Here is an 18,479-nt window from a genome sequence, read left to right on the forward strand (position 1 = left end):
TCTGATGGTAGACACCTTAATGTGACTCAGCTCATGACACCCCATGGTGAGGGGTGGGATGAAATACTCTGCACTTGCATGAATGAGGACAGCCACAACATCAATCAAGGAGCTCCACAGCATGCAAGACAAAGAAGCGCACTTAGAAACTAGGACCTGCAGATGCTGGTTTCCAAAAAGGACACAAAGTGCTGGAGTAACTCAGTGGGTCAGGCAGCATCTCTGGAGAGCATGGATCGGTGAAGTTTCGGGTCAGGACCCTTCTTCAAACCCAAAGCAGATCCAAAGCAGACCATTTGTCGGAAGAAGGGTCCCGACCCGAAATGTTGCCTTGTCCATTCCCTTCCCAGATGCTGTCTGATCTGCAGCGCTCAAAGATCCTCCAGCACTTTATGCTTTGCCCAAGATTCCAGCATCTGCAGTCCCATGTGTTCCAAAGCAGACCATTTGATTGGTTGGCCATCCATCATCCTATACACTCATTCCCATTCCCACTAGCGCCCAGCAGTTACAGTCTCCCCATGGGAAGATAAGAATGGACAGGAAATACTGGCTTTGCCAAAGACAGATCATGAAAACATTTTGGGATTCAAGGGATTTGAAACAAGCAGACAATCGGACATGTAAGAGGAAAAGAAAAGAGCAACGGGGTCAGAACACTGAATGGGAATGAGCTGTTGAAGCCAGCAATGGTGAAGCAAACAGCTTCTGATGTTATAACAATTCTACAATTCAATTTTTGGGAATCCTTCAAAACTAATTGAATGTATTTGAAGCAAGAACTTCAGAACGATTGAGTGACAGAACTCATCTACGTTATACATTCCTAGCAATTCTTCCATATTCAACATTCAGTTTTTGAAAATCGTTGTGTTTCTTCCAAATTTTTTAATGTATCAATTTAAGAATTTTTGAAATGTATGGTAAACACTTATGGAAAAGTCTCCAGATATATTGTACGCAAATTATAGAAATCAGCAGGCTACTGTGCTCAAAACCTAACTATAATGGCACAATGCAGCAATGTCTGTTGGAGATATTAACAACAGAGAGAACTTGATGCTTTGTACAAATCAAGAGATGCCCCAATGCCAAGGAAAAAATCCATGACAGATTAATTAGATATTGAATTGAATTGAATTGAATTGAATAAATGTTATTAGCCAAATATGTATACATACAAGTATGGCGAGTCCGAAAACTTGTTGATTGTAGAAGAAGTTTATTGCAGCCGCAATATTCGAATACAAAGTTAAACAACAAGGTAAAGGACAACCATCAAAAACTTACTGTCTTCTTCGAAGACTTCGCCGAACTGAACATTTCGGGCGCCAAAAGCGCACATGACAACACTGGCCAATCAGCGATGTCGCTCTCTGGACCAATCCCTACGGTCGCGCTCACACGTGACCTTGCTGGCCAATCTGAGGGTTCGACGACCCGGACCATTCTCTATGGTCGCTACATGACCCCCCCCCCAGAACCCGAGGTACGGAACCTAGCAGGGAGCCGGATTTCGCGACCATAACGAGTACGGAGAGGGGCAGCCTGAACCACAGGAGCCGGGGGTTCCGGACTTGGAGGAACTGCCGGAACGGGGGGTCCTGGACTGAGCGGAACTGACGGAGGTCGGCCTCTCCTAGGGGTTTGGCCGACCAGGACTGGTTGATCCGGATCCAAGTGTGCAGGTTTGAGCCGGGACACCGAGACGAGCTCACTCCTGCCGCACATGTCTAAGGTGAAGGTAGCCGTTCCTTTACGCAAAACCCGGAACGGCCCTTGATAGACCCTCTGCAACGGGGCACGATGGGAATCTTTTCGCAGAAACACAAACTCACAGTCCTTCAGGGAAGGCGGTTCATGTACCATGGGACACCCATGACGTGAAGTCGGAACTGGAGCCAGGGAACCCACCCGTGCCCGGAGAGATGCTAAGACTGATGGGACTGGAAGCAGCTGGTCTGAGGGGTCCGGAAACAAATCTCCGGGTACTCGAAGTGTCGAGCCATATACTAGCTCCGCGGACGACGCACCGAGATCTTGCTTAGGAGCAGTCCGGATGCCCAGAAGAACCCAGGGGAGTTGGTCTACCCAGTCCGGGCCTTCAAGCCTTGCACTGAGGGACGCCTTAAGTTGACGGTGGAACCTTTCTACAAGTCCATTTGCCTGGGGGTGATATGCAGTAGTGGGTTGTAACTTGGAACCGTACAGTTCTGCGAGCGCGGCCCAGAGGGACGAAGTGAACTGCGGCCCCCTGTCAGTGGTAATAACTGCCGGGATCCCGAAACGAGCTACCCAATGGAGGGCCAAAGTCCTGGCACAGGAGGCTGACGAAATATCAGACAATGGGAAAGCCTCTGGCCACCGGGTGAACCGATCCACCACCGTGAGGAGGTGGGTGTAGCCCCGGGAGGAAGGCAAAGGCCCGACCAAATCCACGTGGATGTGGAAAAAACGAACTGCTGGGACCTCGAACTCCTGTACGGGGGGCTGGACATGGCGCTGGACTTTAGCGGTCTGACAGGGAACGCAGGAACGCGCCCAACCCGCTACCTGTTTCCGTAGGCCATGCCAGACAAACCGAGCTGCTACTAAAGCAGAGGTGGAGCGGATGGACGGGTGCGCCAGCCCATGAATGGCATTAAAAACCCGGCGCTGAAGGGAGGGCGGTACTACCGGCCTGGGACGGGGAAGGGAAACATCACACCAGACTTTTGTGCCTTCCGACCCGGAGGCTACCTGAGCCAACTTCAATCCCGAAGTGGTGGACTGGTATGCCGAGGCGGTATCCGCTAGAAGCTGTGCCTCCGCAAGCTCCTGGGGATCCACCTCGCAGTCCACCGCCGAAATAGGGGAAAAAGCAGGTCTAGACAGGGCGTCAGCAACGGCATTAAGCTTACCCGCGACATGACGGACATCGGTGGTAAATTCGGAGATAGCAGTCAGGTGCCGCTGCTGGCGGGCCGACCATGGGTCAGACAATTTGAAAAATGCAAATGTTAATGGTTTGTGGTCCGTAAAGGCCACAAATGGGCGGCCCTCAAGGAAATACCTGAAATGACGAACAGCTAAATAGAGGGCCAGAAGCTCTCGGTCAAATGCGCTATACTTCAGCTCAGCCGAATTTAGTTGCCGGCTGAAAAACGCCAAGGGCTGCCAACGGCCACCGACCTGCTGCTCCAAGACCCCGCCCACCGCCACGTCAGAGGCGTCAACCGTCAGGGCCGTGGGGGCGGAGGGGCTCGGGTGGACCAACATGGTGGCGTCTGCTAATGCTGCCTTAGCTGCTGTAAAAGCCGACTCTGCGGCCGGGGACCATATCAACTCTACCGGTTTTCCCGCAAGGCACTGGAAGAGCGGGCGCATGACCCGCGCAGCTGCCGGAACGAACCTATGGTAGAAGTTAACCATGTCTACGAACTCTTGTAGCCCTTTTACTGTGGTGGGCCTGGGAAATGCCCGGATAGCCTCCACCTTCTAGGGCAAAGGGGAGGCGCCGGCAGGGGTAATTCTGTGCCCTAAAAAATCAAGAGAAGGGAGGCCGAATTGACACTTGGAGGGTTGGATAATGAGCCCGTGGTCTTGGAGCCGCTGGAACACAGTCCGCAAGTGGACCTGGTGTTCCTGCACTGAGGGGCTGGCGACCAGGATGTCGTCTAAATAAATAAACAAAAAGGGTAAACCCCGACCCACACGGTCCATCAGTCGTTGGAAAGCCTGTGCCGCGTTCTTTAAACCGAAAGGCATACGCAACCATTCAAACAACCCGAACGGAGTAATCGTGGCAGTTTTCTGTATGTCCTCCGGACGCACCGGAATCTGGTGGTATCCTCGCACCAAATCGATTTTGGAGAACACCACCACTCCTTCCAGCCCAGACGAAAAGTCCTGTAGGTGCGGTATGGGGTAGCGATCAGCCGTGGTGACAGCATTGAGACGCCGATAATCGCCACATGGTCTCCACCCCCCAGATGCCTTGGAGACCATATGCAACGGCGAGGCCCACGGGCTGTCGGACTGACGGACAATGCCCATTTCCTCCATCTTCCTAAATTCCGCCCGTGCCACCACCAGTTTGTCTGGCGGTAGTCTCCTGGCCCGAGCGAAAACGGGAGGGCCCTCGGTGCGGATGTGATGGACCACGCCGTGCTTGGCCGAAGGCGTGTCAAAACGTTGGATGAGCAGCTCTGGAAACTCCGCCAGGATCTCAGCATACGAGTCAGGGGCCGCGACGACGGCCTGGACAGTAGGGCTGGGCGGGGAGGCGATTGTCGGAGCGACGGGCTCCTCGCTGGCGGAGGGTCGGAGGTCGTTACCGCGGACATCAGGGACCAGTGAAAAAGCCCAGAGAAAATCTGCGCCTAGGATCGCTTGTCTGACGTCTGCTATGATGAATGGCCATTCGTACGTGCGGAGGCCTAACACAAGGGACATCTTCCGTATACCGAAAGTGCGAATGGGGCTGCCATTAACCGCGATGAGGGTGGGACCTGTCTTACCCGTTCTGGTTTCGAGGTCGGTCGGCGGCACTATACTGACGATGGCTCCCGTGTCTACCAAAAATTCTGTGTCCGTGAATCGATCGTGGACGTAGAGGCGTCGGTTCTGGCCAATCGCAACTGCCCCTATGTACGATCGGCCGAGGCATTTCCCGCGAAGGTACAAGGTGAGCGGCAGTTGCGGGATTCTCTACCCCATCGTAGGTGATAATAGCACCAGCCGCGCTTGTGCGGATCTTTTTGGCGGGCTTTCGGAGAACTGGCGGGAGACGCGGCGCCATCTTGATGTCGCTGTGGCGTGGTCACTGATGTCGAGACCTTGTTGATCGAACCGCTTGCCTTGTTTTTAGCCGCTATGAGCGCGTCCGCTTTCGCTGCATATGCTTCGGGGTCCTTAAAAGAACAATCCGTGAGCAGCAGTCGGACATCCTCAGGAAGCTTCTCTCGGAATGCCTGTTTGAACATGAGGCAATCCGTATGCTCACCGGCTAGCATCATCATCTCGGCCATGAGAACGGACGGCCGTCGATCTCCGAGGTCCGGTAGGTGCAGAAGTCTTTCAGCGCATCATGCCTATTAAACCCGAAGGTTCGCAGTAACAATTTCTTCATTGCCTCGTACTTGCTTTCCGCAGGCGGATTAACGATGAACCGCATCACGCGTGTGGTCGTCACTGGTGATAGAGCGCTGACGAGGTAGTAATACTTCGTCGAGTCGGCCGATATGTTCTTTATATGAAATTGGGCTTCGGTGTGGACAAACCAAGATTGCGGTGAATGTGTCCAAAACAACGGAAGGTGAACGCTTACCGCGCTTAACTCCGGTGTGCCAGGCGCGGCAATCAACAACGAGGCGTCGTGTTCCTGCATAGTCGGTGATCGTCCAGATCACGTCGGGGTCACCAATATGGCGAGTCCGAAAACTTGTTGATTGTAGAAGAAGTTTATTGCAGCCGCAATATTCGAATACAAAGTTAAACAACAAGGTAAAGGACAACCATCAAAAACTTACTGTCTTCTTCGAAGACTTCGCCGAACTGAACATTTCGGGCGCCAAAAGCGCACATGACAACGCTGGCCAATCAGCGATGTCGCTCTCTGGACCAATCCCTACGGTCGCGCTCACACGTGACCTTGCTGGCCAATCTGAGGGTTCGACGACCCGGACCATTCTCTATGGTCGCTACACAAGGAATTTGCCTTGGTGCTTTGCTCGCAAGTAACAACACGATATACAGTAGACAATTAAAAATAAAACATTATAATTTAAACATGTGAAGAATTAAATGAAATACCAGAGCACAAGGAGGCTACAGACTTTTGGCTGTTGAGTAGAGCTACTGCTCGTGGAAGAGTCATGGGAGGCATTTTGCACACATAAAGCATGGAGGCATTTTTATCTGTGTATTGAACTTTGTAATGGCCCAGCTTTGCAACAGTTTGAACTAGTACAGTACACATTGACCAATCAGGGTGCCTTGGTTTATTTACAGTGCGTAAGTAAATAACAAAGATCAACAAGTCTAGCAAATTGTAACTGCTCTTACTGAAAATTTCTATTCAACACTGGCGCCTAACTTCCACTGTTGAATTAGAAAATTATCTCCTTAACAGATCAGTCAAATTCTGCTTGAGACCAAGCCATCTCTAACCAGAAAACTTGCTCAATTGATTCTGAAGAAGTGTCTCGTCCGGAAAAGGCACCCATTCCTTCTCTCCAGTGATGATGCCTGTCCCGCTGATTACTCCAGCATTTTGTGTCTATCTTCGGTTTAAACCAGCATCTGCAGTTCTTTTAAACCAACATCATGGACTTCATCAACTTCACCACCAATTTTCATCCTGCACTCAAATTTACTTGGACCATCTCCGACACCTCCCTCCCCCTTCTCCATCGCAGGAAATAGACTATTGACTGACGTCTAGTACCAACCCACTGACTCCCACAACTATCTAGACTACACTTCTTCCCACCCTGCTTCCTGCAAAGACACTATTCCCTACTCCCAATTCCTCCTTCTACACCGCATCTGCGCTCAAGATGAGGTGTTCCATACTAGGACATCCGAGATGTCCTCATTCATTAGGGAATGGGGGTTCCCCTCTCCCCTCATAGATTAGGCCCTCACTCGTGTCTCCTCGGTAACCCACAGCTCCGCCCTAGCTCCCCCTCCCCCTAGTCGTAACAGAGACAGAGTCCCCCTAGTCCTTACCTTCCACCCCATCAGCCGTCGCATATAACACATAATCCTCCAAAATTTCCGCCACCTTCCATGCGATCCCACCACTAGCCACATTTTCCCATCTCCACTCCTTTCCGCCTTCCGCAGAGACCGTTCCCTCCGTAACTCCCTGGTTAACTCATCCCTTCCCACCCAAACCACCCCCTCCCCAGGTACCTTCCCCAGCAACTGCAGAAGATGCAACACCTGTCACTATACCTCCTCCCTCCAGTCTGTCCAGGGACCCCGAGAGTCCTTTCAGATTAGGTTCAGAGGTCCCTTGCACCTCCTCCAACCTCATCTACTGTATCCGTTGTTCAAGATGTGGACTCTTATACATCGGTGAGACCAAACGGTGAGATCGTTTCGCGGAACACCTTCGATCAGCCCACACGAACTTCCGGTTGCTGGACACTTTAATTCTCCTTCCCATTCCTACACTGACCTTTCTGTCCTAGGTCTCCTCCATTGTCAGAGTGAGGCTAAACGCAAATTGGAGGAACAGCATCTCATATTTCGCTTGGGCAGCTTGCAGCCCAGTGATAGGAATATTGAATTCCCTCATTTCAGATAGCCCCGGCATTCCCTCTCTCGCTATCCCTCCCCCACCCAATTCACACTAGCTTCTCATTTTCACCCCACAAACAGCTAACAAAGGCCAGCTTCCTTTATCATCGTCACTTTTTTGCGTTCACTTGGAACAGCAAAAAAGTCAAGGACTTTTCAAGGACTTTCAAGATCCAAAAATCCAATTTTCAAGGACCAAAACCCAGCAAACATTGATGGTTTTTTCCAGTTTTTTTCCGTATAGGTAAGAAAATACTGTATTCAAAACTTTTAATTTGGTGTATATATGGTTAATTAGCAAAAACGATGATGATTTTGTAGGTTTTGTTTGCTCTATGCGGTGAGTTCTCAACTCTCCCCGACTCTTTAACTTGTCCCGGAGCCGTGGAACCGCGGCTGCAGCGTTGGGGACTGGAGGCAGAAGCTGAAGGGGGTAGAGAGAGAGGGGGTAGAGAGAGAGGGGGTAGAGAGAGAGGGGGTAGAGAGAGAGGGGGTAGAGAGAGAGGGGGTAGAGAGAGAGGGGGTAGAGAGAGAGGGGGTAGAGAGAGAGGGGGTAGAGAGAGAGGGGGTAGAGAGAGAGGGGGTAGAGAGAGAGGGGGTAGAGAGAGAGGGGGTAGAGAGAGAGAGGGGGTAGAGAGAGAGGGGGTAGAGAGAGAGAGGGTAGAGAGAGAGAGAGGGTAGAGAGAGAGAGAGGGTAGAGAGAGAGGGGTAGAGAGAGAGGGGTAGAGAGAGAGGGGTAGAGAGAGAGGGGTAGAGAGAGAGGGGTGGAGAGAGAGGGGTAGAGAGAGGGTAGAGAGAGAGGGGGTAGAGGGAGAGGTGGTAGAGAGAGAGGGGGTAGAGAGAGAGTGGGGAGAGAGAGAGTGGGGTGATAGAGAGAGAGAGGGGAGAGAGAGAGTGGGGGAGTGAGAGGGGGGGAGAGAGTCGGGTAGAGGGAGCAGCGGGTGAGAGCAGGAGCGCGGGGAGGGGGAGGGTGTCAGAGTGTCCGGTGAAGGAGTGCCGCCACTTGCGGGGGTTGCTCCCTCCCTCCCTCTCTCTCCCCTCTCTCCCCCCTCTCTCCCCCCTCTCTCTCCCCTCTCTCTCCCCTCTCTCTCCCCTCTCTCTCCCCTCTCTCTCCCCTCTCTCTCCCCTCTCTCTCCCCTCTCTCTCCCAGCGCCAGCGAGATCTGCGCCGCTCCTCCACTCTCTTCCCCGGCCCAGCCGCCCTCTAGCACAGCGAAATAAGAACAAACACAAGTGTGGTGGCTGTTGTTCAGAAGCCCTGGTGTGAGTGGCGGCGAGGTGGAGGGAAAATAGGCGACAAAGACAAACATGTCTAACAATGTTTCCCGACTTTTAATAGAAATACGCAGTATAAACTATGTAAAAACGCCACATTACTGCATGAATTAATACTTTTATCATAAAAAGTGGATTTTCAAGGGCTTTCAAGGACCTATGATAAATCCAAGGACTTTCCAGGCCTTGAAAAACAGAGTTTCAAATTCCAGGACTATCAAGGACCGTACGAGCCCTGTGCATATCTTTCATTCGTTGTTTTTTATCTCTCCACATCACCGTCTATATCTCTCGTTTCCCTTATCCCTAACCAGCCTGAAGAAGGGTCTCGACCCGAAACATCACCCATTCCTTCTCTCCAGAGATGCTGCCTGTCCCACTGACTTACTCTAGCTTTTTGTGTCGATCTTCAGTTTAAACCAGCACCTGCAGTTCCTTCTTACACATTGTCTAATCGGCAGGATATCCATCATTGGCACCTACCATTAGCGTTAGACTTGTAGATCAGGTGCTTCCTCTCCCGGGCTCCCCTTTCTATTCGTAGTGTTGCCCACTGGAAAATAAAACAGAAACATGCACTGAATAAATGCAACCTAAATATAAAACAAAAGCAATTTAGTGGATTGAAAAATAACAACGGTGAGAGAGCATTGAAGACTAAAATTACATTTTATTACACTAATTTACAACTAAAATTACACTGACCTAGCTCAGGTAATTTTTGTCAATCCATGGAGAGAAGGATCTAAGACCACCAGAATAGTGCGGCACGGTGGCGCAGCGGTAGAGTTGCTGCCTTACAGCACTCGCGGCGCCGGAAGACCCGGGTTCCATCCCGACTATGGGTGCCGTCTGTACGGAGTTTGTACGTTCTCCCCGTGACCGCGTGGGTTTTCTCCGAAATCTTCGGTTTCCTCCCACACTCCAAAGACGTACAGGTTTGTAGGTTAATTGGCTTGGTATAAGTGTAAATTGTCCCTAGTTAGTGTCTGGGGTAGCGTTAGTGCGGGGATCGCTGGTCGGTGCAGACTCGGTGGGCCGAAGGGCCTGTTTCCGGACTGTATCTCTAAATTAAACTAAACTAAGAACAGGTAACAAATATGCAAAGTTCTGACGAGGAGTCTTCAACCTGAAACATCACCTCTTTCTCTTTCCACAGATGCTGGCTAACCTAATGAATGTTTCGGCTTGCTAGATGAGCTAAGGTCACATAAACACTTGGGAGTACATGGATAGGTGACACGTGTCGGAAGGAACTGCAGATGCTGGTTTAAACCAAATATAGACACAAAAAGCTGGAGTAACAGCGAGTCAGGCTGCATCTCTGGAGAAAAGGAATAGGTGACATTTCAGGTTGAGACACTTCAGACTGAGAGTCAGGGGAAAGGGAAACGAGAGATATAGATGCTGATGTAGAGAGATAAGAACAAATGAATGTAAGATATGAAAAAAGTAATGATAATAAAGGAGGATGTAACTAGTAGAGTGGATAAGGGAGAACCAGTGGATGTGTTATATCTGGACTTCCAGAAGGCTTTCGACAAGGTCCCACATAAGAGATTAGTATGCAAACTTAAAGCACACGGTATTGTGGGTTCAGTATTGATGTGGATAGAGAACTGGCTGGCAGACAGGAAGCAAAGAGTAGGAATAAACGGGTCCTTTTCAGAATGGCAGGCAGTGACTAGTGGGGTGCCGCAAGGCTCAGTGCTGGGACCCCAGCTATTTACAATATATATTAATGATTTGGACGAGGGAATTGAATGCAACATCTCCAAGTTTGCGGATTTGGCTGCGGCTCTCTGGCAGTCTGTTTGTCTTTTTTTCTTTTTTTTGTTTGTGTCGGTGTTGGGATGGTTTTTGTTTCTGTTTTTGGCTGTGTATGTGTGGTGGGGGGGTGGGGTGGGGCGGGGGAAACCTTTATTTTATTAGGTCTCTTCCCCGGGGCGCAGCTCGCCCGCTGGGCCTTCCATCGCCGGCGCGGCTCGGCTGCGGGACTTAACATCGCCAGCGCGGTTCGGCCGCTGGACGTTTCAGTGCCCGGTGCGGCTCGGCCGCTGGACTTAACATCGCCAGCGCAGCTCGGCCGCGGGACGTTTCAGTGCCCGGTGCGGCTTGGCCGCGGGACGTTTCGGTGCCCGGTGCGGCTCGGCTGCGGGACGTTTCGGTGCCCGGTGCGGCTCGGCCGCGGGACGTTTCAGTGCCCGGTGCGGCTCGGCCGCTGGACTTAACATCGCCCGGTGCAGCCGCGGGACGTTTCGGTGCCCGGTGCGGCTTGGCCGCTGGACTTAACATCGCCCGGTGCGGCCGCGGGACGTTTCGGTGCCCAGGGCGGCTCGGCCGGGGGGGGGGCTTCCATCCCCTTGCGGGGGCTGTGCGTGTCGGTTGCCTCGGTAGGGGTCGAGCTGCCTGTCCGTGGGTGCGGGGGGAAGAGAGGGGAAGTTTTGTTGCCTCCATCACAGTGAGGGGGTGTTTGGAGTCACTGTGATGGATGTTTGTGTTGGGGTCGTGTGTCCTGTGTTCTTTTCTTTTTTGCTGTGTTTTGTGTGACTGCTGAAATTTCGTTCGGTGTAAAAAGCCGAGTGACAATAAAGTGTTGTTATGTTATGTTATGTTATGTTATGACACGAAGCTGGGGGGCAGTGTTAGCTGTGAGGAGGATGCTAGGAGGCTGCAACGTGACTTGGATAGGTTAGGTGAGTGGGCAAATGCATGGCTGATGCAGGATTAATGTGAGGTTATCCACTTTGGTGGCAAGAACAGGAAAGCAGACTATTATCTGAATGGTGGCCGATTAGGAAAAGGGGAGATGCAACGAGACCTGGGTGTCATGGTGCACCAGTCATTGAAAGTAGGCATGCAGGTGCAGCAGGCAGTGAAGAAAGCGAATGGTATGTTGGCATTCATAGCGAGGGGATTTCAGTATAGGAGCAGGGAGGTTCTGCTGCAGTTGTACAGCGCATTGGTGAGACCACACCTGGAGTATTGCGTACAGTTTTGGTCTCCTAATCTGAGGAAAGACACTCTTGCCATAGAGGGAGTACAGAGAAGGTTCACCAGATTGATTCCTGGGATGGCAGGACTTTCATATGAAGAAAGACTGGATAGAATCGGGTTGTACTCGCTGGAATTTAGAAGATTGAGGGGGGATCTTATAGAAACTTACAAAATTCTTAAGGGGTTGGACAGGCTAGATGCAGGAAGATTGTTCCCGATGTTGGGGAAGTCCAGAACAAGGGTCACAGTTTAAGGATAAGGGGGAAGTCTTTTAGGACCAAGATGAGAAAGTTTTTTTTCACACAGAGAGTGGTGAATCTGTGGAATTCTCTGCCATAGAAGGTAGTTGAGGCCAGTTCATTGGCTATATTTAAGAGGGAGTTAGATGTGGCCCTTGTGGCTAAAGGGATCAGGGGGTATGGAGAGAAGGCAGGTACAGGATACTGAGTTAGATGATCAGCCATGATCATATTGAATGGCGGTGCAGGCTCGAAGGGCCAAATGGCCTACTCCTGCACCTATTTTCTATGTTTCTATGAAACAGGCCAAGTTAGCCGTGGGCTCGGTGAAAACAAGTTACAGATAATGAGACTCAACAAGACAACTTTGAAGCTAGTAAGACTAGGTTGGGGGAGCGATGGAGAGAGAGGGGATGCAACGGCCTAAGTGAAATATGAGGTGCTGTTCCTCCAATTTGCATTCGGCCTCACTCTGACATTGGTGGAAGCCCAGAACAGAAAGGTCAGTGTGGGAATGGGAAGGGGAATTAAAGTGTTTGGCAACCGGGAGATCAGGTAGGTCCAGGCGGACTGAGCAAAGGTGTTCAGCGAAATGATCGCCCAGTCCATGTTTGGTCTCGCCGATGTATAAGAGTCCACATCTTGAACAATGGATACAGTAGATGAGGTTGGAGGAGGTGCAAGTGAACCTCTGCCTAACCTGAAAGGACTGTCGGGGACCCTGGTCAGAGATGAGGGAGGACGTATAGGGACAGGTGTTGCATCTCAACCTGGGGAGGGGCTGGTTTGAGTGGGAAGGGATGAGTTAACCAGGGAGTTGCGGTGGCAAAGGGTAGGAAGTATAGAAGGCATCTGATGGGTATTCACCCTCTCACACAGGATGGTTGGATTGTGGAGTGCACTACTGTGGAGGTTGTGGAGACATGTATCTCACCTGTAGGCAGCATCCAGACAAACATCTCAATCACTAAGGCCGGGAAGGCTTGGGACCTAATGCAGGTTAATGGGATTATTATCAATGTTTGCAATGGTCAGTGTGGCTTTGGTGGGCTGAAATGTTTCTGCACTGTTTGACTCCATGATACGCCAGAAGATTCGAGTTGCGCTCCCCCCTCTCTACTGACCAACTGCACGAAGCACAGCTAAAACAGTGAGCAGCTGTGCTTCAGGCCTGGGTATCAATGCACACGACAAATCAATTCATCACTCTTCAAAATAATTACATCCTCAAGGTCATCCAATGAGAATTTGCATCAGTAACGTACATCATGTGAATTTATGAGGCTATTTCCTGGATAGTATGCATAATTAGGGTGAAATCTTAATCTGCCCTTGTCTTACGGACAAAACAAACATTTTCCCACGGGAGAGCTCTGGAAAGTGCTCAGTGGGTGGTGGGAACCTTGGGCGATTCACCCCCAACCACCACTCATCCACATTCAATGCTCGCACACCGACAATCGACGTGGGTCGGGGATATCAGCGTAGACTGTACATTGAACCATCTTGGCCTGTGTAACTCAGTTTCACTTTGCTGAGTAATTTACCTACAAAGTCCTGGAAGAATTTCCACATTAAACATTAAAAGCAGAAAAAAATCTCAGCAAAATAAATAGCCACCACCTCAGATGAAACAATCTGGCAATTGTGGGGAGAGGAGTGCAGCTTCCAGCAACCCACTCAGCTGCTGCTAAACTCTGACTTCTCAATCTGGCCAATTGATACTTGATTTAAACATAGCATTGGAGAAAATAATTTTGAAACCAAGAACAGATTGTCTGCAGTGCAAATGAAACTTAAACTCAGAGGCTGCACTCACAATTTTTGCAAGCAAAACAAGTGTGCCCTATTAGCCAACCATGGAAGCCAAAGCAGTAGTAATGATCTCATCTGCCACAGAATGTTGGCTGAACACTCACTGCCTTGGGTCCTATATCAGTTACACAAACTGTGACAGGGTTCAATGAACTACAGTAAACCTGAGGTTGAACTTCAGTGATAGTAAACATCGCGCCAATTGCTGTGAAAAGGACCCCAATCCACAGTCAAAGTCACGCATCACAGAAACAGCCCACCATGGCAATGCTGACCCACCTACACTATTCCCATTTACCTCAAACATAGTGACTATATCTGATCCCACCACCTCCTGTGGCAGCGCATCCTAGATATCAACCACTTTCGATTAAAAAAAAACTTACCAGGAAAATCCTCTTTAAATCTCCAACATCTCACTTAAAACTGTGCTATCTTGTTTTTGATATCATTAATTCGTCATATTTTTCAGGGACTATAAATTAGTTAGAAATCATTTGCGAGTTCCCACAAGCAACAATGAGATGAATGACAGGTTCTTGGCATTCGCTGAGGGAGGAATGGTGACTAGGATTCGGAGAAGTTCCTCCTCAAATACTTCCACTGCATCTCACATGCACAGGCAGATAAAGCCTTGATGGATGGTGGAACAATGTAAAGGGCTAGACAAGATCAGAATTCTTGAAAAGTATTTGGGAAAACTTCATCCAGTTAAACAAGAAGCAGTGGTGTATCTAAGTTCTTGGGAGCAAAGTGGACCAATTTCTTCAGGAGAACATCTGAGGAACTGTGATGTCAGTGTCACTGGAGTTTGTAAAGTTACAGAAAGGAACAAAGAACTGTCAAATATGAAGGTACTGTACTTAATCAGAAGAGAGCCAATTTTAATGAAATTAAAAGTTTTACCTTTGACTTTACACTTTGGAGATACAGTGCAGAAACTGTATACTAACACGAAGGACAATTTACAATTTTACTGAAGCCAATTAACCTGCAAACGTATACATCTTTGGAGTATGGGAGGAAACTGGAGCACCTGGAGAAAACCCAGGCAGTCACAGGGAGAACGTACAAACTCCGAACAGACAGCACCCGTAGTTTGGATCGAACGTGTCTCTGGCGCTGTAAGGCAGCAACTCTGGCGCTGTAAGGCAGCAACTCTACCACTGCGCCGTCCCTATTGGAATTAAAGAGTCATAGAGTGATACAGCGTGGAAACAGGCCCTTCGGCCTAACTTACCCACACCGGCCAACATGTCCCAGCTACACTAGTCCCACCTGCCTGCGCCTGGTCCATATCCCTCCAAACCTGTCCTATCCATGTACCTGTCTAACTGTTTCTTAAACGATGGGATAGTCCCAGCCTCAACTACCTCCTCTGGCAGCTTGTTTCATAGATCCACCACCACTTGTGAAAAAGTTACCTCTCGGATTCCTACTTAATCTTTTCCCCTTTGTCCTCTGGTCCTCGATTCCCCTACTCTGGACAAGAGACTCTGCATCTACCCGATCTATTCCTCTCATGATTTTGTACACCTCTATAAGATCACCCCTCGTCCTCCTGCGCTCCAAAGAATAGAGACCCAGACTACTCAACCTTTCCCAATAGCTCATACCCTCTAGTCCTGGCAACATCCTCGTAAATCTTTTCTGAATCCTTTCAAGCTTGACAATATCTTTCCTATAACATGGTGCCCAGAACTGAACATAATATTCTGAATACGGTCTCACCAACGTCTTATACAACTGCAACATGACCTCCCAACATCTATACTCAATGCTCTGACTGATGAAGGTCAATGTGCCAAAAGCCTTTTTGACCTCCTTATCTACCAGCAACTCGACCTTCAAGGACTGAAAGGTTAAACATTAAAAGAGCAATGGCAAAAATTTCCAGAGGTGGTGTTTTTGGTGGTCTAGTTATGATCCCTGCACAATAAAAGTTAGTACTCCCAAAATGGCAAAATAGAAAAAAAATTATTAGAGACCAGTTCTCTCAACCCTTACATTCTATCTAAACTACCAGACTGTCCGATAATTGGCGAGAAATTAGTCATACAACGTGGAGAAACAACGTTAGGCCCTCAGCCCAACTCCCCATGCCAACCAACATGCCCCATCTACACGTCCATTTGGCTCATTATTTTCTAAACATATTCCATCCATGTACCTGTCCAAATGTCTGTTAAATGTGTGATAGCAGAAACCTACTACTCTTTTGTGTAAAAAAAGTTGCCCCTCAGGTTCCCATTAAATTTCCTCCCCTCATCTCCTCAAAATAAATATAGGGAAGATTAAAATATGGTCTTAAGTCACTGTCACAAATACCTTTCCCTCGCTACCTCCCCCACCGTGCTCCTGTCAAAAGCTTGAATGTGAAGCACACTATACTATTCCTAAGAAATTAACATTTCAGGTGCTGTTAATCTAACATGAAGACAAAAAAGCTAGGTATACTCATTTCATTTCATTTCATATATACAGCGCGGAAACAGGCCTTTTCGGCCCACCAAGTCCGCGCCGCCCAGCGATCCCCGCACACTAACACTATTAACACTATCCTACACACACTAGGGACAATTTTTACATTTACCCAGTCAATTAACCTACATACCTGCACGTCTTTGGAGTGTGGGAGGAAACCGAAGATCTCGGAGAAAACCCACGCAGGGAGAATGTACAAACTCCTTACAGTACAGCGCCCGTAGTCAGGATCGAACCTGAGTCTCCGGCGCTGCATTCGCTGTAAAGCAGCAACTCTACCGCTGCGCTACCGTACCTAGCGTCAATGGGTCAATTGAGAGGGAAACAGTGTTTTAGATCAACAACCTCCCATTAAAAATTAGGGAAATGAGAAAGCAAGCATGTTTTAAGTTTCAGAGAAAGGAGAGGAGAGAACAAAAGGAAAGTCTGTGATAGCCCAAGAGAGGCGGACAGGCTTGGAGGCGAATTAGAAAGCCACCCGTGCTAATCAAGAATGTGTAACAGAATGAGCAGCTGAACCCCAGCTGCTACATTACTTGCAAATGATCACTAACTCTGATGCAGCATCTTCAACACACTGTATTATATCTAACACTAGACGACCCGTTGGGTTCCCGTTGTGACGAGAGTTTCCCCCGGGGCCGGGGGCTGGCGAGGGGAGAGAGGAAAGGGGAGAGGGAGCCACTCACCCCGGCCCCGGGCGGCCATCGCAGTGGCCAGCAGCAGGAGAGTGGCCGCAAGGCTTCTTTGATGGAGGGAATCTCAGGAGGAAGTGAATGGGGATCATGGCCAAAGGCAGTTGTCAATGCTTCAGCTTCATCTTTGGCAGAAACACGCCTTCATCTTTGGCCTGCCACCACTGAGGATAGGCCGTTGGAGGCCATTCCTCACGATCATTACCACTCATGACTATAGAACCAGCAGGATCTGAGCTTTGCTCTGATCTGTTGGTTGTGAGATCACTCAACTCAGGCCAGTGCTGGCTGCCTGTGTTGTTTAGCATGCAATATATAGCCCTGTGTTGCAGCTGCACCACATTGGCACTGCTTTTATCAGGCAACACTGACAGTTAAAGCACTTTTGGACAAACTCATGCCAGAATCAAAACTCTAACTATATTTAAACAGAAAATTTGGTGAGTAACCTTGATCAGGACTGCACTTATCACGAGCCAAAGGAGACAACATTTGTAGATAAAAATAAGCTGTTTTAAATCCTTCTTCTAACGGGCCATGAAATGATTTAGAAATTCAATCCAAAGCATAAATCTATTCTGAGTGACAACTAATCAAATGTGCCACTGTTAGCTGGACGTGGTTGGTGACTGGACTATTTATGTTCATGTTTTACTAACAAATTACAAGAGGCTGCTGCTGCAAATCTATCCCTTTATCATGGAAACAATATCAAAGCAAGATGCTGATGAAAACCTTGGCCACTATGATAGGATGCTCCATAAAAGCACAGTGATAAAGCTGCCAGGCTGCACGGAGCCTGCATGGGGCCTGCACGGAGCCTGCACATCCACACTACCATTCCTCCTACCGCACCGTAATGAGCTGGTGTCAGTGTTATCATTTCCCGTATATTTGTTTTATGTCAGATAGAGCTACAATACTCAGAGGCTACCACATATTTATGGGCCGTCATGTTTAAAATGAGAGGATGGTTCCGGGGCTATACTGGGTGAATGAAGACATGGTCCATTCATTAACATTTCATGATGTTGGTGTATAATCAAGGAGTCTGCTATTGGACTACTATATCTGACCTGAGCTGGATAAACAAGGAACAAAAAGCTGGTTTGCAAAAATAGGTGCTGCAGAATTGTTCCTGTCCCCACTGGTGATCACTACGGGGCAGTCCCTGTGTCATCACTGGGTTGCATCCTGGAAAACAGTGGCAACTCAAGCTTTTTGTAAACACGACGATCTACAGATGCTGGTTTACAAATAAAGACAACGTGCTGGAGTAACTCAGCAAGTCAGGCAACATGTGTAAGAAAGAACTGCAGATGCTGGTTTAATTCGAAGGTGGACACAAAATGCTGGAGTAACTCAGCGGGTCAGGCAGCATCTCTGGAGAGAAGGAATGGGTGACATTTCAGGCCGAGACCCTTCTTCAGACTGAAGGAGAGACTTCCGTGGAAGGGTTCCGACCCGAAATATCACCTATCCGTGTTCTCCAGAGATGCTGCCTGACCCACTGAGTTACTTCAGCAATATGTGCCTTTTTTAATACTAAGCTTGTTAATGACTGCAATAAACTAGTGCCACTATAAACAAGATCCTAGGAACTCTTCTCTGAGTTAAATAGGTCCCAATATAGTGAATGAATCCTCTGGTAGACGGAGAGGCAGCGTCAAGTGGACCAGGTGGTGTTT

At 49.1% G+C, this 18,479-nt stretch overlaps 1 protein-coding gene across 1 annotated transcript in view; it reads right to left on the reverse strand.

Annotated features, from left to right (window-relative positions):
- The window catches only part of gpat4 (glycerol-3-phosphate acyltransferase 4), a 111,239-nt gene that overhangs the window by 66,957 nt on the left and 25,803 nt on the right, over positions 1-18,479 (reverse strand). Inside the window, exon 2 of the mRNA XM_078429008.1 lies at positions 9,045-9,114. Within this exon, the coding sequence (XP_078285134.1) occupies positions 9,045-9,114 (70 nt within the window). The remainder of the gene's footprint in view (positions 1-9,044; positions 9,115-18,479) is intronic.

The sequence above is a fragment of the Rhinoraja longicauda genome, chromosome 36 (genome assembly GCF_053455715.1).
Source record: "Rhinoraja longicauda isolate Sanriku21f chromosome 36, sRhiLon1.1, whole genome shotgun sequence".
Classification (NCBI taxonomy): domain Eukaryota; kingdom Metazoa; phylum Chordata; class Chondrichthyes; order Rajiformes; family Arhynchobatidae; genus Rhinoraja; species Rhinoraja longicauda.